Source organism: Ostrinia nubilalis, chromosome 18 (assembly GCF_963855985.1).
Source record: "Ostrinia nubilalis chromosome 18, ilOstNubi1.1, whole genome shotgun sequence".
Classification (NCBI taxonomy): domain Eukaryota; kingdom Metazoa; phylum Arthropoda; class Insecta; order Lepidoptera; family Crambidae; genus Ostrinia; species Ostrinia nubilalis.
In genome coordinates, this window is record NC_087105.1 from 6,125,141 (window position 1) to 6,143,963 (window position 18,823).

Sequence of the window (18,823 nt, forward strand, 5' to 3'; positions counted from 1 at the left end):
AATTAGGTGCAAAACAAACGACACGCGGTAATGATTTTTGTACAGTCAGCAAAAAATGCTATTTTCGAGGATGGATGGATGTTTGTTGTTTCTTGTTGCAAAATCTACTGAGCGGTTTGGATTTTGATGAAATTTTGCCGAATTAGACTGTTTTTTTTTTCACCCGTAGGTAGAAGTCATTTTAGTAAAGTAAAATAATAAAACTTGTTAGTTATTATTTGACTGTTTCGCGAAGCTACCTGTCCAGAAAATTATTAGATAGTCAAATAAATCAGGAAGGTATTGTAATTTTTTGTTACGAACCAATTTAAACTGTTTTCTATCTTTCAAACTTTTTGCAAAGTTCCATTTTCTTGGTAATAAGTTACTTGAAAGAAAATTACCCCTATATGTTTGTTGCTGGCTGTACTTAAGGAAATTTTATTCGTAATTTGAGTGTTTTGAACTCGGAGACAATATTATGTTCTCGCATCCTTTTATGTTAAGCGAAAATGATACGTTGTCAAGATTTGTTTTAATTGATCTTTAGAAGAAATTTTGTGATTCATACGCATTGAAACAATGAGAACTTTAATTAATATTTTAATTATATTGCCGATATCAATAAAATAATAGAAGTCAAAACTCTCGTCAAACTCGAAAAAATAACTTTTCATTCATAACATTATAAGCTTTAATTTTCAGTAACCCGTGACACAATAAGTAATCATTTCACTGAAAGCTTTTACAACAAATCAATTTTCGAATCTTCTTTGCTATATTGGAAACTCAATAGTCCATTTCTGTTTCCTCAGGGAAAGTTTATCAATCCACAGTGATGAGCAATAAAACAAATTTTCCATTCGGCATCACCAAGGGAGCATAGACAATGATTAGCAAATAGGTGAAGCCCGAATAGGATAATACGGCGCATCCTCGTTACAGCCTAGCGGTCTGCTTCCATAACCCACTTTACATCGAAAAATAACTATAGCTTCCCCTTCTGAATGCATGTATAGTTTCGCTAACAGTCTTTGCGATTAGCGAGGCGTGGGCGGGATACGCCAATCGCGAAACGTCACGGAGGGAAATTCGCTTTTATATCTACTCTTCTTACGGACGCAAGAAGCTCTTGTATTGTTTTTTATTTTTTAAAAATTATCACAAATGTGAGTCAAATATGAGTGGTACAACGCGATAGCGTCATTTGATAATTTATACTCATTTAGAAACATAATCATATCAGTGAATGCTGCCATTCTAATTCTAATATTTTTTTTTATGTGGCAGGAGGCAAACGATTACTATTTTCCCTTTCTCTTATTTCTAAAACGAAGAATTTCTCCTTCTTTGTTAAATAAAAAAATATGTAAACGACTACGGTTATTAAGTAAATTATTAAGTTCCACAATAAAATTATTTTAGGCTTTTTTAATATTACATTTAATAAAAAGTATCCCAATCTACAAAACTCAGTTACATAAGCAAACCCCCCACAAAATAAGGAGCCGGACACTCGCGTTGGCCGGTCCGGACACGGCTGATCGCTTCCTCCCGTCTCCGGAGCCCGGACGCCTTAGGGAAGCGTAATGTCAACTATCATCGCGCTCCGGCCTTCATCTGTCTCGCTTATTGGCTGGGATCACGTGGTCTTTATTAACTGCATTCGAGGAGGGGTGTTGTAAATCCGACTAGATTAGAGATAAAGTAGATGCGCTACTCGTTATTTCAACTATCATCGCGCTTTGTCGGCCGTTTGGTGTAGTGGTTCAGAACGGACTACTATGCCGAGAGGTCCCGGGTTCGATTCCCGGCCGGGCAGAAATTGAAATGATGAATTTTAATTTCTGTGACGGGTCTGGGTGTGACTATGTATAATATGTATGTATTTAAAAAAAAAAGTATATAAGTAGTATATCCGTTAAGCTAGCACCCATAACACAAGCATTAAGTTGCTTACTTTGGGGCTAGCTGGCGCTGTGTGAAATTGTCCAAAGATTTATTTATTTATTTATTTAAGTTTTTTTTAATGGGACAGGAGGCAAACGAGCAGACGGTTCTGATGGTAAATGTATTACCGTCGCCCTAGACGTCGCACATAGAGCCATATGGTATCAGCATATCGAGACTTATTAACTGCATTCGAGGAGGGGTCATGGTATATCCGACTAGGTTTTAGATATAGTAGACGTGCAGCTCTTTATTTAGGTGATAAGTTTCAGCATATCAATTGAATTTGTACCTGCTTTAATATTTCACAATTGTAAAGTACTTATTACGAAATATGAATATCTAAGAATTGCAAAACATTACATAATCATTCCAGATTTATTACGTTTATACCAATTAACGTTTGATTGTCTAAAATCTACTTTTTTGCCTACGAAGACAAAACTTTAATTACGAAGTGACCGTATTCTAGCAGTGCTCGCTGCATCATGCCGCAATGTGATGGTCAGAGTTTTTAATGGAAAATCTCATTCATAGGTTGCTCTACCACACAAAAATATATTTGGATTATTTTATAAGTTATTGCACAAATCACTTACCTAGCGAGGCCTCAGGGTCCGAAAGATCCGAGAGCGAAGGCACTTTCTGCATGGCGCGTGGCTCCTCAGCTTCCGGTGGCTCGCTCTTGATGCCCTCAACCGCGCCGCCGCCTTCATCGCACTGTTTCAAAAAAAGAACAATCATTTTAATTATATTTTAAGAACGCAAAAAAACGAGATGATCACTAGCAGTGTTTGCAAATACGCGCTGACACGTAGACGTTGTAGCATGCGTTGAATATGTGCTAGAATTCTATGGTCAATCTAAATAAATTTCGGATTAAATCTATTTAGATTTAACCAATTTATTAATGAGTTTAATTTATACTTCAAATACTGTATTCATTTTATAAATAATAATAAATTAATCAAATTTTAAATGTAGAGACAGCAAAAAAAGAAAAAGTAAATGGACGCATACAAAAACTAATAGAACATCAAACACTATAATGTAGGTACGTATTTTTTTACTATGTAGCGTGTAGCCCCACGTAAATTTTCTGATTATCTTCAAATTTTTTGTCTAAGTAATTTCCAGTCTATGCTATCAAACTTTTTTGGTATGCTATCCATGCCTATTTTAAGGTATTATTAACTGAATCCGTAGGCCCAGACCAGAGGCACTATAGTGAATATTTTTTAAGCCGCGCATGTCCGAACAGCGAACGGAAGCGGAGCCGCGTGTGCCGGGCATACCGACGAGGCTCGCTGACCGGACCCACATGGTATCTAACGAACTCTAATACATATATTTTAATAAATATCTATGGGTAGACTGCTGGATTGAATTCAAAGAACTTCCTAAGCCGCTCCTACATTTCCTCTGGTAAATTACATAGACAGGGACTTATTTCTGCAATGGAAACCAAATTATCTGGTGATAATGATGATGAATCCTATCATGATTTTCCATTAAAAATATTAATACATACAATTTTATGTTTACCTATATTTAACGACATTCGACAACACATTACAGGCGTATTCTGAAATAAAGTTAAGTCATCCTGAACAAAGATTTTAAGATAAAAATCTTTCATAATGAAAATAGTTTTTCTATTTAAATTGTTTATTTTCATTCAAGTGTTTGTCACTTGAACGTTTGTTAAAACTCAATGAGATCCATTAACAAAATATCAAACCTAAGCTTCAATAAACAAGCGTCATTGTCGTGTAACTCACTCTGACCCTTCGTAGCGTCCATGACAGTGCCCTAATCATAAAGCATATCAATATTGCCCAATAGAAACGTCGAAATCGAATCAGCGACCCTCCGGACATTTAGGTGATCTGTCGAGGCTAACACACTCAATCTAGGCCCTTTGGAAGTAGTAGAAGCGTTCGTAAATAGATTTTCTTACCTTTTCTAAACTTTATTGGCAAGGACATGTTTTTTTTGTAAGAGAGAGAAAGATTATCTTGAAGACAGTTTATTTACAAAGATTTCTTTGCAGATATAGGCCTAATTCTCTATTTTTACGAATTACGCAATTAATCAGAAGAAATAACAGTTGTTGCAAGGACTATGATAGTTTGAAGTAAGCACATTATTAGACTAATATACATTTTTGTTTCAAAATAGTTTGTATTAAGTACAACGAGATTACACCGTGTTTAGTTTGATCTGCTACATTCATACAATTTTAAATGAAGATTTCAGGAACTTCTCTTGTAAAGTACTTATCTATAAAATAAGTATTTTAGTTTAAGTTCTCCAAAATATGGAAAAATGGTAGGTAGTATCGTATTTAACCCTTAAATATTACTAGTATTTTATCTATTTTATTTGGGCCCTTCCTTTCCAGAACATAATTTGATTCATTTCGTTAGTGCGCACGGAGTAGGTAATTAGTATTGTCTGGCCATCCGCGCCTGAAGTTCGAGTATAATTATATTTGCCGTCGTGAACAGCATATTGTAGATGTCATACAGTGACTCACTATCATATGATTTGCGGGCGTTTTATCTGATTGCTCATACAGTTTGGTACAAAAGTCCACTGAGGGTCCCTGTGTTAGCTACGAATTGAAATTTGGTTCTATAGTAGTGTGATTATATGAAATGTACTTGGCCAAATACCTGCCAACGTGTTCATCAATCACTATATCAAATTCACGAGATAAAGTCAAATTGATAGTAGTTTGATGCGCGATAGCAAAAATTAGAGAATTGATCGATTTGTTTTCCAAAAATAAAAATGATAAAACATAATCTTATCGAATAATAGTTTTAGAATGGACAAAAGATTAAAGACATTTTGGAAACTGGCGACACAGACGCACGCGTCGAATAAGAATTGATTCTCAAACCGGTCGACTGATGGCATCCATCAATAAATCGCAGACGGACATGACAGACGTTTAAATTTACTACATGTGTTAACGAATCCCCCATTCAGTGAACCGTCCGATGATGGGCCGGTAAACAGCGAGGGATATTTTGGTGCGCACGCGCTCACCCCTGACTTGCCACGTGATTATCCTGATTGGGGGGCACGATCCCAATTTCTTACACCTCTATTGCTTGGTGTGTCTATTGAGACGCGTTATTTGTTGGTTTTTTGTTCGGTTCAATGCATTTCCCCTAGCTGCTCGTTTGTAGCAGGAAAGTTAATGGAAATATTAGTTGCTTTACGACGTTTTTTTGTCCCCAAATGTGATGTCTCATTATCAAAATACTTGATGCTCTTTTGCCAATTCACTTCTAATTTTCCATTATTACGCAACAGTTAATTTTCTAATCAACAGCAACGATTTAGCTAATCTTTGTTTGATATCCCAGAAACATGTCGTCACCCATTGAAAAACAAATGACATAGAGTCGACTCAGTCGTACTTATATTTAGCGTAGTTTCTGATAGTAGTCGTAGATGTCAAGAATATTTATTTTATTACAATAAAACTGGAAATAAACTGTTAAGAGTGGTTTTAAGATGATGCTGACCTAAATGCAAAGTTTATTATTAGATGCAAGACCTATTAGTGAAATGTCTGCAATAGCGTGTTCAGCAGAACCAGCCCACATTATTATAGTGAATTTTGGCGGTTAAAAAGCAAAACAAAGTACGAGTAAGATGAGGAAAATTAAGGAAAATCCTGAGAAATTAAATATTTTGGCTGAAGTTTACAATGAATTGAGAAAGTATCATCGAAAATTCTGATCATGGTCGTATTCATCATGGGATATTTGTATAAGCTACTAAACTCAGTAAATGTTCAGAATAATACTAGAATAGAACTAGGTAACTACTTACATTTCCCCCAAGGAAAAATTAGGAAGTCATTTTTCATTCTAAAGTTCTATTTACATATCCTGAAAATCCTGAAATTAATGATTTCAAAACGATCTTTCTGAAGACACTACTTTTTTAAATCGCCACTAAATTTATGGCGCACCTTAAAACGTGTTTAATAAACGATTTGTCGTGAAGTGTGTGTAGACTTGAACTTGTCACTCTCTATCACGTGTCGCTACTTTTTAACGGGCTGATTTATCGGGCGGGTAATCCCCGGATTGTCATACATTACATGCTTGAAATATAGTTCGGAGCGAAGCTGTTATTTATGCTTAGCTGACACTTTATCTGTGGGAACGACACGTCTTGTTTATCATGCCTTTATATTTGTATTAAGTCATCGTCATTACATTTTAATCAGAGCTAGTGGAAAAATAAGCCTGGCTTAGAAGAAATCTTTCCTACGCAACTTGAGTTTATTCGTTGGAATTCGAAATGAACGCAGGCCAGCACCTACATATTTACAAAACAAAATTGTACAACAAGCTGCTTAGTTTATCGCTTAATGCTTGAGTTCCTACGCACACGGCTAACGAACTAGAAATACAATAATTTATATAGAAAAATCACAACAAATTTGTCATATCCTGGGACGGGTCTTTTTAATTAGGGGCCGGATATCACCCTGTCCCTAATGAGATACGCACGGATGGGCAGGATAATTTCTACGAGTAATGATTATGTTCAACGAAGAAAAGTCAATCTCGATTTGTACATAATGATACAGCGATCTTTTTCTCAGACAGTGAATATGAACTATACGGACTCGTATTTCCTAGATTTTATGCGGAAGTTAATTTTAAAGGTCAGTAAATATACTTAAGAGTGACTTTGAGATAACCACAATGTTATTTTCCCGTTTACCTAACGTTTGCTTCTGAAAATGCTACTACTCTACCTACTTTTTAGATGAATAAAGTTTATCTGCCTAACGTTTTCGCTCGACAAGTCTATATCTGTCGATTGGAATTTCTAATACTGTTTCTTTACATCAATAGTTTACAATACTATCCAAATTTATAGACATCACCTGGCCGGGGTATTGTTTATTAAGCTAAACTTTGAAACAGAAGATTCGAATAATGCTGCAGTGTGGTGTATCAATCAGCAAAACCTACACAACATAGTCAATGTTGAAAAATATTTTATGCATTCTTGTTCAGTGTTTTTTTGTTATCTACTTGAAATACAGGATTTTCAGCACTTGATTTGAAATGTTTTGATTACTAACAAAGATTGTGTACGAATGACCTTCATTGAGGTAGGTTTTCTAATGCTATGATCTAGAACAAGGCTGCTCAACCTTTTGAAGAGTTGGGCCAAATGGTAAATTCAGTCGTAAACGACGGGCCACTTATATTTCCTATTTCAGTTACTCTTAGGACAAGTGCAATAAAAACTCAACTATTAAGTTCAAACCAGTGGCCCGCGGGCCTAGGGTTGAGCAGCATTGATCTCGAACAAAGACCTTCAAATCTATTTGTGCAGTGGTTCACTTGCCATGGATTTCGATTTTGGGTATTCAGGATCAATGAGGATCCCCAAAATTTTCGCAAGCTTCGGCTTATTTTACTAATAAACTTTTTCACAGAGGTCAACAAACCGACTGTAGAATTATTTACTGTTTAGTCTCGCTGGCCCCTGCTTAAAATTCGGTGGTAAATATTAATGGTGAGTAACGTACTCTTCAGACAAATCATAATGAGACAAATATTAATGAAACATAAATAAATATCTTTCTAAATGAATAAAATACATTCATTTCCCTTGTACAAACAGGTGTTACTCGTACCATGAATACACAAAGCTATCATATTTATGCCTACATTAAATGTGGATGACAGTGTCCACTATTGGGGACTCCAACACAGTTTTTACCTACAAGATTAATTTCGGCTGATAACTGAACCACAAAACCTAATGAAAGAGGCAGGTCGAAATTTCAGACTTCTATCGTAGCTAACTGCCAAGCCGGACGAATCTAACCTACTGTTGTTTAATGAATTAATGTTTTTAAATTACTTTGGTATATGTGACACTTTCTTTTCATGTATTATAGGCAGTTGTCTCAGACTGAAGGCTAAATGATATCATGCCTGCAAATAACAAATGGAAATCAAATTCAATTATTCAGTCAATGCATTTCGGATATCAGAAACTGAAGACTTTTACATAAAATAATATCATATTATGTATTATTTTTTTCAGTTAATACAATAGTCACGTCACGTAATTATATTTACAAATCCGATGGTGACAAAACTCTAAACCTTGACCCATTTTTTTAAGCAATCCATTTGTCATTTTGAACTATTGTGTTTAATTTACGAAACAGTTCATTTGGTAAACAGATGGAGAAGACGATATTATGTCGGATTCATGTACAAAACGGGAATTGATTCTATTATTTTCCTTCACCTATTCTGAACACTTTATCGTCATATTTCGACAAACGTAAATTACGTCAAGTGTATTTTTATGGAGCCACTCTACCAAGTGAAGGTGTTAATGTCATAACGGCTGACAGAGCCCCCTATATTATGGAGGTTATTAACGGCCTCGCATTCCGACTATACTGATAATTTAATAGCTACAGTCGTATGACTTATTTGTTTATGTATGGCTAAAGAATTAACTTGTCAGTAAATTGTGTAGAGCGTCCCCATTAACTGGTAGAATTTGGTAGCTGACTGATCAAAATTTCATGATGCTTACCTAGTTAAGGCATTGCAACATAGAATGGCTTTTAGGTAGGGCCTGTATCTCACCTATGGTAAGTGATGATCAGGCCGAAGGTGGAAGCGAGCTTCACCCGGAATCCTCAACCACGGAGGAACTGGCTAATGTTAATTATTTAATGTTACATTAAGGTATTTGTTGGTATGGTATTAGTAACTAGTGTTTTTTACCCGACTGCGCCAGAAGCAAGGTTATGTTTTTTGTTTTTGTAGCGCTGACCCTATGTTTCTATACGTAAACTTTAATTAGGTAGCCTGCGTCACTACATATCGTGGGATAGCGCAAAAACTTTATAAAATTATTTATTCGCATAATGTTTTATAATTTGGTAATTGTTATGCTTGATTTTTCAACGAGGGTCGTCTTTAATAGTTTTTAATACAGCTGATTAGTGTTATGTCAGTTTTGAAGCTATTTAAGTGTGGTTAAAGAAAATCTCTACAATTAAAAATTAATGAAACAATAATGAAAATTTCTTAAGTAGGTAATGTTTGAAAGATACATAACGAATGATAAATGGTACCTGGTTAAGAATTTTTATAAGCAATCGGGTGTATTGATATTTTTTTATAATTTATTTATTATGTTAATTAGACAAAGTACTGCCGTTGGCGATATATCGATAACCTACGGCTATAATTAGCCTAACTCTTTAACCTAACGAAAAACACTTCGTAAGTCAGTCTTAAAAAGTCGTGTCTTTTTTTCATGACGGCAAGCTAATGTCGAAACTCATTAGAGTAGCTTAGCGTCAGTGTCACGGACAAGTTTAAAAATAAATAAAAAACAACGCGCTTTGAAATAGGAACTCCAGTTTGTTTTCGATACTCCTTCCCCGGTGATTGATTGTTACCGTGCGCCCGAGTGTATCAAATTGACTTCTATTCATAAATAATGCAGCATGAAACGTTTATTATTAATTAGTATAATTAATCAGTAAAGTGAACTTACTCAGGTCGTTCGTACCTACATCTTATTTGTTTACATATCGGGAAGTTAGAGTTCAAATTTAACTCGTCCTTACTTGACTTCTCATCTTTGCACGCGGCTTTGCTCGCATGAATTTTGGTCTATCAAAGAAAATCTTTACAGTGTGTCCTAATGACCATCTAAATTGTATTCGTATTTGACTTTTAAACACCATTTTCACCTTTTCACGTATATTTGCAATAAAATAAAGAAAAAATCCTTCTTCATGAAACAGACTATTTCCTGTATCAAATTATATTAAAAAAAAATTTGGCGCAAAAATGTGAAAACTATTGATCAACAAAATTTGCATTTATTGACTACTCTCATAGCGTCTGCTTCAGATATTGAAACCACAGATAAATTATAATACTAGTTGAAACTAAAAGCTTTGCTATAGATGGCTTCACTTTTCTACCTAACCATAATGTTAGTAGTTCAAGTAAGTAACCAGAAACAAAGTGGTGTCAAAAAAGACGAGTGTCCGCTCACGGTCGGCCGCGCGCGCGCATCCGGCGCGCACCGACCGCAGCTTGGGGACTAGTGGACACTGAGCAAGAAATTACCCTACAAGGGAGGGACATACGCTGATACACTTCGCGCCGAGAATTCGACTATTTTACAACTAAAGAGTTTGGGTGCTAAGACTCCACCGATTGCAGCTTGGGGACTAGTGGACACTGAGCAAGAAATTACCCTACAAGAGAGGGACATACGCTGATACACTTCGCGCTGAGAATTTGACTATTTTACAACTAAAGAGTTTGGGTGCTAAGACTCCACCGATTGCAGCTTGGGGACTAGTGGACACTGAGCAAGAAATTACCCTACAAGGGGAGGGACATACGCTGATACACTTCGCGCTGAGAATTTGACTATTTTACAACTAAAGAGTTTGGGTGCTAAGACTCCACCGATTGCAGCTTGGGGACTAGTGGACACTGAGCAAGAAATTACCCTACAAGGGGAGGGACATACACTTCTCCCAGGAAATTTGACTATCTTAAGTTCGTTGTGGACTCTAAGATAGACTATCAGGACTGCTTTACTTTTACTGGCATCCAAGCTGTAGAATGTCAGCCATTTGCAGTCGGACACAAGATTATTCCCATGATTTTTCAGATTACTTTTAAAACAAAACTACTGGAGATTCTCTGTGGTTGTTTCTGTACTATTTGTTTCTATAATTAATATAATATAACATATTATTATGCTCATCATCATTCAACATCAGTTAAGATTAAGATCGAATATTGTATTAATATTGCGTAAAAGAGAGATTCATTTTTCTACAATATCACTAAGGCCCAGTTTTTTGATTCGTAGTTAAAATAACCAACAGTCAAATTTGACAGATGTCAAATGACAAGTGGTTAAATATCAGAAAAAAATAGTTAAAAAATGTCTTGACTTTAAGTACATTTTTTAACTATTACTTTACATTTTGTTAATATTGAACCATTAGTAGCAAAATTTAACAATTTTTTATTTTAACTATGAATCTAAAAACTGAGCCTAAGGAATAGAGACAGATGATTTTGTGTCAATGTTAGATGGTCTCACTGTCATCACAATTGTCACATTCTATCGGCGTCGACTGTACCTCGTGAGGGATAAAGGGGGATATAACTGAGCGCACACTCGGTAGAGTTAATTTGATACCCATCACACACCATATGCCCGCAACTATGGACCTTACACGACTTCCTTGCCTGCAAGGTCCCGTGATAATGGGTAAAGGTCAATTTTAGGTGAAATATTGGTATAAAAACTATGCTAAGAGCTTAAGAATACCATAGAAGAATAGGAAGAATATTCAACCTGTATAAAATTTAGTTTGAGATGCCTCTTACTTAACGCTAAAATATTAACTTAAAAAATACTGAATGTGTTGAAAGATTAGATGTATAAATAGGAGGATAGTAAAATTCAATTCAATTTAATAACTAAATAATTTACACTCTCAAGAAATAATTAATGTTTTTCTCAAGTAAGTAATTTCAAAGTAAGAGGTCCAGCCGCCAGTCTGGACTGAAAAAAACTGTAATTATGTATCCAATTACAAAATATAAGCACTTGCAGGCCACTCGAAACAGCCCGAACCGTACAATTACACTCATTATAGGGAACTTCTATTGGAAATAGTAACTCGGGTAGAGTCGATACTGTTTATCGATTTCATAGTCTTTTGATTAGTCGATGGCATTTTGACCTGGAAAATGAAACGGCGCGATTGAGGCTTGGTGTTGTAATAATAATAATTGTGATAGAATTTATCCCGACTACATTAAGCCTAATTTCTTCAATAATTAGTCGGTCAGTTTTTCAGTCAGATAACAAATTCGTTCATCCCTTACAAAAAAAATACTGATGACAATTCCCGATCAAATTCTTCAATAAAATAATTAGTCGGTTAGTTTTTAAGTTGAATGACAAATTCTTTCACCCCTTATTTAAAATACTACAATTTATCGATATACATACAACATAATACAATTTATCGATTCCTAATTGGTTGGAAATCCAAGTCTAGACAATCGATACGCACGGCACTAGCAGAAACACAGCGAGAGCCTGTTTTCCATTTCTGTAAGACTGGGCGCTGTAAACTAGCATACACGCTAACTCACTACCAGGCTAGCAAACTAAGTGCTAGTAAACCTACAACTATGGGACTGTGTCAATCGCTAGTATCGGATGCTTGTTTATGCGACAAGGTGAAAAGGCTTTCCAATCGCATTTGACAAGTTGCATAAAATACTGAGGCTGCAAGTAGACATTATGATTGCATGAGGAGATATGAAAAATTATGACTTCATGCAAATGTGTATGTAAATTCTAATACGGATTTAGTACCATTTATTTAAGTAGCTGTGTCCGTAGTCGTACGCATTGAAATGGGTCTCCATCCTGTAGTTTACCTAAGCTACGAACTCTATATTAAGCTGCCTCAATAAATGGATCAAGCTATATTTTTTTTATTAATATCACTTACATTTTAGTCTGGATAGGATACAGACAATATTCCTTGAAATATGTCTAAAATATCGAATTTCTATTAAATATTATTTAAAAAGAAATTGACATTACTATTGAAAAACAAATGTTATTATACTATAGACGATTTCCTGAATGACAAATTTTGAATTTTAAAATTAATTTAATATCTCATAAAACATTAATCTGACATTTCTATGCCACATGGCAAAATATGATGAACCTTTATTGCTATAGATATGACCTTATCACTGTACCATATTTTAAGAAATAAATCATTTGAATCTGAATTTGAATATTAACAAAACTTCAGAATTATTACTAAAATATCATATAGTTTAATCAAAATTAATGCAAAACATTATTTAGTTATTAACATCAAATAAGTAGGTAATGCAAATGAAAATAATTTCAGATTCGTTATCGCTATTAATATGAAAATCTGTAAACTAGAAAAACAAGATTGCGGGGAAGATATTATTAAGTCATAAACTATGTATAGAGCCTTCACCGCGACCATTACCACCGGTCCCTACAAGGTTTCTAATGAATTCTATCTACATAGAGATTCCCATTTCTCCGCGACATCGGATATCCTGGCCACTTTGACAGATTTAATAAATTTATCCGACCAAGTAAAGTATGAATAAGGTGCTATAAAGGTGAGTATAGACTGGGACAATTACCTACATGTAAAGTTGTAGCAGAGTAACCAGCCGCTCTATGATAAGTTCCTTTCACAAACCAAACGTGCTTCGGATACTGAGCTTATATACCTGTGCTTATTGTACCATTCATAAGATTTTTACCTTACATAGAAATGCCCCATAAAATGCTATTACATATTTTATCTACTTTTACCTAACGAAGCTAAAAACTCAATTTAATTTAAAGCTTAGATCAATCTAAGCTCTAAGGCTCTTGAAAAGCCTCAAGACGTTTGATTTGTTGAATTTTATTATCAGAAAGGACTAATCCTGTGATTAAATATCTTTTGATAGACCTTATTATTAATTATATATTATTATAATTATTGAATCGAGTTAATTTTCAGTATTGTCGGTCGGTATTGTCGGTGTACAATACCGACCTAAGTTATGTGACAGATTAAGGTCGTATTATTTATTTTTTCTAATTAATTAAACCATACTTTTTGTGGCTGCAGCCGCAGGCGAAACTCCTCGATTTTTTTATAAAAACCAATCAGGTCAATCCGTTATGTATTTTATAAATATTCAATTATCCAACAGAGTGAAAATCTAGAAAATAGTAATAACTTATTTGTTTTACAATTTAGAAAGTGTGATCATAGTATCAATCGACAGGCCTTAACACCGGATTATAACAATTTTCTATTAATTTTAACACGCTCATAAGACATTATTATTCATAACTAAATGATAATGAAAGCATGTAGAATAATAATCATGAAACGTCTCGCTATTGGCCAGCGAAGTGTGTAGAGAAAGTACATACCTACCAATTATTTATAACTAGCTGACCCGGCGAACTTCGTTCCGCCTTAATGGCAATAAATAAGCAGACTTTTTTTTTAAATTTCGAACGGGATAAAAAGTATCCTATGTCCTTCTCCTGGCTCTAAACTACCTCCCTGACAATTTTCAGCTAAATCGGTTCAGCCGTTCTTGAGTTATAAGTGGAGTAACTAACACGACTTTCTTTTATATACAACGTGTCCCAAAATTCAACGATAAGCCGGCGTCACAGGGTGGACATAGTCATGACTACTTTAGGAAAAATAAGAAAAAAAATCTATCTCAATTATTTTTTAAGTTATACAATAAATAATGAAATTCGTCGAAAATTTACACCCCTTATGATATTTTACATTACCACGGCCACAATTTTTCAAATACTTCTGTTTTTTTGTTTGTACCGGCAACCTAAGAAGTGCTGCTGTCCACCCCAATCCTTAAAACCCACAGAATCCTTGCAATTTTTACACAAAAGTTAATCAAAATATGATATTTCCTTAAAATTTTTAACGATTTTTACTTTCACTCAACTTTGACTCGTGGTTTTGTAAAAAAAAAGTATGAACACTACTGCGGCAAGTTTTTTATAAAGTTGACGCAACTATCCAAGATTCCAAAATGGTATAATACTCTAAGAAAACTAGTCGCAAAAAAGATATGCGTACCATTTTTACAAGCACTTCGCTTGTTAGTTAGTATGGGATAAATCTTGCAACTGAATTTAAAACCAGTTCTCCTCAAACAATTGAGCTGAAATTTGGTATACTTATGTAAGTACGATGACAATGCAATATTATGGTATCATTGAGCTGGATGGAGTCTGGAGGTGGCCATAGGAACTCCTAAACGAAACAGCGGAAGCTTATCGAGTTTGGGTTCGTTGGATTTGTTTTCCCGAGCACTTGGGCCATGAGATTGAGAAACAACTAAAAAGTTTAAAATAAAGTTATAATCGCGCATGGAATTTATTCCTCTTTTTTTCTGTTTGCGCTACAAGCTTTCGACATTATTAATTGAACCTTGCATACAATTATTTTTATCGTTAAATTCTTTCTTAAAATTTCGCATTAATGCTTGTTTTAAAGAAAGTTTTTTTTTTATTATAACTTTATTTTACACTTTTTAGTTGTTTCTCAATCTCATGGTCCAAGTGCTCGGGAAGTCAAATCCAACGAACCCAAACTCGATAAGCTTCCGCCATTTCGTTTAGGAGTTCCTTTGGCCAGCTCCTGGCCACCTCTTGACTCATTATCAGGATCCTGGACATCATCTAGCACTAAAGTGCTCGACAAGACAAATCCAACGAACCCAAACTAGATGCGATTCCGCCGTTTCGTTTAGAAGTTCTTATGGTCACCTCCAGACTCCATCCAGCTCAATGGTACCATAATAATGCATCGTCATCGTACTTACATAATGTAACCAAATTTCAGCTCAATTGGTTGAGGAGAACTGGTCTTAAATTCAGTTGCAAGTTTGTCCCACACTAACTAACAAGCGAAATGTTTGTAAAAATGGTACGCATATCTTTTTTGCGACTAGTTTTCTTAGAGTATTATACCATTGGACAGCAGCACTTCTTAGGTTGCCGGTACAAACAAAAAAACAGAAGTATTTGAAAAATTGTGGCCGTGGTAATGTAAAATATCATAAGGGGTGTAAATTTTCGAAGAATTTCATAATTTATTGTGTAAATTAAAAAATAATTAAGATAGATTTTTTTTCTTATTTTTCCTAAAGTAGTCATGACTATGTCCATCCTGCGGCGCCGGCTTATCCTTGAATTTTGGGACACGTTGTATATAGATATCTATCTTAAACACTTCAATTAATATGTTATGTATTCGTCGAAAATATTGTCTTTAAGGATTTATAAATACAAAGAGCCAAGCAAAACAACCCCGATAAGAAATTCCAGACCACACTGGAGGTTTTACCTTGGAATGTAAGACAAATAAACCTTCAATTTAAGTTCTAAAAGTTATCTCGAAAGTCTCATAAAAGCTCAAACAGGAGCTTTCCATCAGAGCCATATCTAAGTTATTCAAGGCAAAAAAGATTTTTCACTGTTGTCTGTATGTTTCCACAGATTCCTAACATTTTTATATTTTTTATAATTTTTTAGAGGTAGGGCTGAGAGCTCACACTCATAAAACTCATTATTTTTTTGCAAGTATGCTTTTAAAAAGCTGTAAATCTCGGTAAATAATACTATCCTATCCTACCTATGGTTTCCCACGCTCCCGTGTAATTGTGCAGAACATACAATACTATCTGGTAAGAATCTGTACTGTACTGGTAAGAATCAGTAGAATGGGTTAGAGATACAATACTTACCAAATCCAGCCTCAAGCTGAAAGACACGAGCTTGCGCTGCAAAATAATCCCGTTAGTCTTATCCTATCCTACCTAAGGCCATGGTTTCCTACGTTCCCGTGCGTGTAATTGTGCAGAACATACAATACTATCTGGTAAGAATCTGTACTGTACTGGTAAGAATCAGTAATAAGAATGGGTAAGAGAGTAAGAGATACAATACTTACCAGGTCCAGCCTCAAGCTGAAAGACACATGCTTGCGCTGCGGCGGCGCGGCGGCCGGCGGGCCGTCGTAGAAGGCCGCTTCTTCCAGCCCATAGTCGGGCTCCGGCTCGCCCCACTCCAGCTTCATAGCGCTGGGGCTGGAACAAAGAGTTGAAGGTAAGTTGTAAGTATGTTAAGACTTCAGTTGTGTAAAGCCAAGGCTTATTACTGAAGTCTTTTATCGAACTATCCCTAAGATCAAAGAAGGGATATCCAAAATTAGCTCTTTTCGTAGTCTCTGTCTTCCTCGTTCTCTTTATTTCTATTCTATTATACGGAAATCTATCATTCATAATTTTAGCACCTTGAGGAGGTAAATTTAAAAAAACATATAAATTCATTTATACGGGCCATAACATTATTACTAAATTTAAGATTCAGAGGCATCTTTCTTAGCTTGAGCACCGCAGATAAATCAGTCGGTCAGAACAAACGGTTAATGGACTGATGTGTTGATTTTTTTGCAGATGACACAGCTTACTATTATATCAGACCCAGGTTAAATATAAAGTCAGCAGTAAATGATTCATAACATCTGATCCTGGAAAACGTGCCGCCGAACAGTCTGACTAACAGAAGGAATAAAAATATAATTAATATTTATAAAATATTAAACGCTTCAAGCATTATCACAATAGCACATGTAGTTTCCATATCTCTTGCCTAATTTATGTCTAGATTCCTGAATATCTTATGTTTTCTGTTTCAATCTTTTGCACCTACAACATAGTTGCAAGGCTAGCAGCTCAGATCAGAATATGATTACACGTTTTTTTAACGTCGTGTCATTATAACTTACGACCGGCGTAACCGCTCGCCATCGCCACTAGGGCTTCGCCAACCGCAACGGGAACACCAGTCTATTCGGAAAGCCAAAAAACTCCTGCTCAGACTTCCCTCTCGCTCACTCCAACGACGAATACCGAGACAGCTATAGGTACAGGTCCGCGTTAAGTTTCTTTTCAGGGTAAGCCGAACCTGTTTCCCATCTTGCAATACATCACCCACTCTATTGAACACATTACGGTTTATAGACACCTTTATGGGACCGACTTTATGGGTTACTTGAGATTGACTTGGTAATTCAATTCTATGAAGTTGCGGCGAAGATTTAAAATTGTAATTGATTTTAAGTTAAGTTTGATGCAGCATCAAGCAATTTAAAAAATATCAACATAATTTAACCGTGTGAACTTCGATGGGAAAGTCTTTGAATACAAGATGAAGTTCACACCTTATTAACTATCTTAGAATTACTAACAATTATGTACTTGTATAAACTTGACAAGACAAGGTATAGACTGTTAGTTTTATCCACTACCACAAACCCAGATCTCATTCTTAGAACATATTAATATCCCATCAAAGCGATCGGAATTAGTTAACACTTTCAAACGTAACGAGCTGATCCGGCGGAAACGGTGCTTAAAGACACATGTAGCGAAAACTACCTTTAACCCTAAAATAGCTTATAACCCTTATTGTGTTTTGGATAGAGCCGACATTGGTTATAACCCTTTTGAAGTTCCAAATCGTGACGGTCCTCGTAAGGTTGTCACAGAATAGCCAAGAGTGGTATAGTAAATGTGTCGTCAGCAAATTCGGTCCGTGTGATGCCGTTTCGGATAATATCCGGCGGATACGATCCAAGGATCCGACACCATCACGGACATTATTGTCTCGTAATTGAGACGGCGTGTCGATTTGTTCGGTGTGCCAGTAATTAACTCGCAAGGGGAGAAACTGATTTAGAGCGACGCTTGACATGATTTCAATGGAACGTCCTAAGGGTTGCACTGCGATCCCTGGGGGGTCTAGTGATTGATACCATGAATATAGATTTTGGTCTATGAATGGATTAGCTTAAATTAAATTAAAAATCAATGGTGATCTAATCCGAGCTAAATAAAAAACACAACAAACACGTTATCAATGATAATTTTGAGGGAAAACTATTCAACAACTGTAATATCACTAATAAAACGTAGGTACTCACTCATAGATATTTTGAATCACGCCTATAAGTCTATCGGGATGTTCTAAATCTATTCACCTTATACTGCGAAGCAGTCACGTCACCGGAGACAATACGTAGAACCTGGATTGAATAATTCAAAGCATATACTCGTCAAGCAGCCCAAAATAACTACGCAAGCCATATCGCTATCTAATCGATAAATGATAAAATTTTCTAACACGTCATTTCTACAGACGGTTC

The 18,823-nt window shown here is 35.5% G+C and overlaps 1 protein-coding gene across 3 annotated transcripts in view; it reads right to left on the reverse strand.

Moving 5' to 3' along the window:
- Window positions 1–18,823, reverse strand: part of LOC135080609 (ETS-like protein pointed) — a 154,304-nt gene that overhangs the window by 115,752 nt on the left and 19,729 nt on the right. For 2 of the 3 annotated variants that reach the window (XM_063975287.1, XM_063975285.1), the window contains exons 2-3: window positions 16,568–16,703; window positions 2,529–2,649 (exon numbers count right to left, since the gene is read on the reverse strand). In XM_063975287.1, the coding sequence (XP_063831357.1) occupies window positions 2,529–2,649; window positions 16,568–16,693 (247 nt within the window). In that variant the 5' untranslated portion in view covers window positions 16,694–16,703. Of the gene's footprint in view, window positions 1–2,528; window positions 2,650–16,567; window positions 16,704–18,601; window positions 18,706–18,823 lie in introns of those variants that run through there. The other variant, XM_063975286.1, reaches the window with a different exon arrangement.